Below are 1,899 nucleotides of genomic sequence, written 5' to 3'. Positions count from 1 at the left end.
TATGATAATGTACTTCGGTCTCGAAATTTATCTAATCTAAACTTTTTACGATTATAACTAACGCACGGTCTGTTCCGGCTCATTGTTTACCTTTTACTGCCATGCTTGTGACGTCATCATTCTATATCCGCTGCTATCCGAGATGTTTTTATATAAAAAACAGAATATTAAACCTTACCCTTTCTCCACTAGTTTCAATAATGTTTGATTCTGTAATAATAACAATTGAAGAATTTCACTATGGAAGGTTCCTGGCTGGTTTCTTTCTTCCGTTTTGGGACCTCTCTTCTTTTTGGGTTGTGCCGGTGGAATATTGTCATCATCGCTAGTTTCGCTGAGATTATGCACATCTGCTGATTACTACGACTTTTTTGGACATTTTAATTAGTTGATTAAATCGTTGTCCCTCGTAACAATAATTAGGGGAGGGTTGTAGTAATTGGTGAGGTGTAACAGGGTGTTGCTGTGTCCTGTCAACTTCAAATATGGCGGTTGAGTTCTGTCAACTCGCACGTCTCTGGTTGCTCCGCCCGATGGGCGTGGTTTGTGCTCGCTTACGACTGTCTGGGGGAGGAGCCAGGGGTGTGTCATAGCAAAACCAGTGGGTCTGAAAGGCTGAAGCCTCTCTCTCTAGAAAGGGTGTTACCTTCTCCAGACACAGCACTGGGGCCCGAAGGCAACAAAACAGGATTAGGTTGAGCAAAATCTACCGGTGTTAGAGGAGGAGAAATGTTACATTCCTTACCTTTCGTAGAAAACTGCTCTTGGAGGAAGACCTCCTGACTATCGCGCTCCAATTTACGTCGATAGGTCTCATACATCTTCCATTTATCATCAGACAAATCCTTGCATTCATTGCACCGATCATCAACAAGCAAACATGCCCCATGCATTCCATACAAACTGTGTGAGGATCAACTGAAGGTTTAAGAAGCCTCACCTACATTCACTCTCACACACACTCTGAAACTTCCAGTACTTGATCCCGACATCATGTACACAGAAAAGCCAACCCAAAATCAAAAAACCAATCCACTATTACGCGTGCCAATCCAACAATCCAGAAGTCGATACCAAAAGTCAATCCAGATAATTAAAGCGAGATAAATCAAAAATCCTAGACGGAGGTACTGTTGTAAAACAGTTGTTTCCAGCACCGGCGACGAGAAAAATATGAACAGAAAATGGAATGGTTCCTGATATCCGCCTCCCAGCGGCGGGAATGGGTACTAAACCACCTGGCCGCCCACTACGTGTGCCGCGAGTTTTGAAATTCTGTCGGACGTCAGAAATACAGCTATATATATATCTGGCAGGTAAGTTTCATGAACAAAATAAGGTTTTGGCTTAGGATTTTTGACGATGTTCCGGCTTACGACGCGTCTCAAGAACGGAACCCCCGTAGTAACCCAGGGACTGCCTGTACTAATAACTAGAGATAAAATGGGAACAAGACTTACTTGATATTAGTGGGCGAATGACATCTATAGGCACTCTGTCACACTGACTCATAACTTTCCTCAAATAGCTCTCATAGGATGCAGTTGCACATTTCCAAGCCATTCTTCACTACAGACCCTGCAAAACAGTGAAGGAATACTTACATTAGTTTCTACCAGAGGTGTACTTCATATTAAACAAATGGTTACGAATGATATAAAAATAACAATTTGTCGAAAACCTGAGGTCCTTCACAATAGGAATGTAACTTGCGGCAGCTGGAACCGGTCGTAAGCTTCGAACAAGGGAGTTCGGTAGTTAACTGCTTGTCTGACAGTGCGCGCACCGCGTGACTGGGAGGTGAAGATCCACTTTGCTTTAGGCCCAGGAAACGCAGAGTGAGGGGTGGCATGAGGTGGGACTATGTGTAAAGGACCTCAGGTTTGTATAGTTAGGAAA

The 1,899-nt window shown here is 43.4% G+C and overlaps 1 protein-coding gene across 1 annotated transcript in view; it reads right to left on the bottom strand.

The window, feature by feature from the left end:
• The window catches only part of LOC135216870 (uncharacterized), a 21,443-nt gene extending 19,806 nt beyond the window's left edge, over positions 1-1,637 (bottom strand). Inside the window, exon 1 of the mRNA XM_064252385.1 lies at positions 1,461-1,637. Coding sequence (XP_064108455.1) covers positions 1,461-1,563 — 103 coding nt within the window. The 5' untranslated portion in view covers positions 1,564-1,637. The remainder of the gene's footprint in view (positions 1-1,460) is intronic.
• Positions 1,638-1,899: the final 262 nt, after the last annotated feature.

This window comes from Macrobrachium nipponense, chromosome 6, assembly GCF_015104395.2.
Source record: "Macrobrachium nipponense isolate FS-2020 chromosome 6, ASM1510439v2, whole genome shotgun sequence".
NCBI lineage: Eukaryota > Metazoa > Arthropoda > Malacostraca > Decapoda > Palaemonidae > Macrobrachium > Macrobrachium nipponense.
This window is presented reverse-complemented; position numbering and strand designations above follow the sequence as displayed.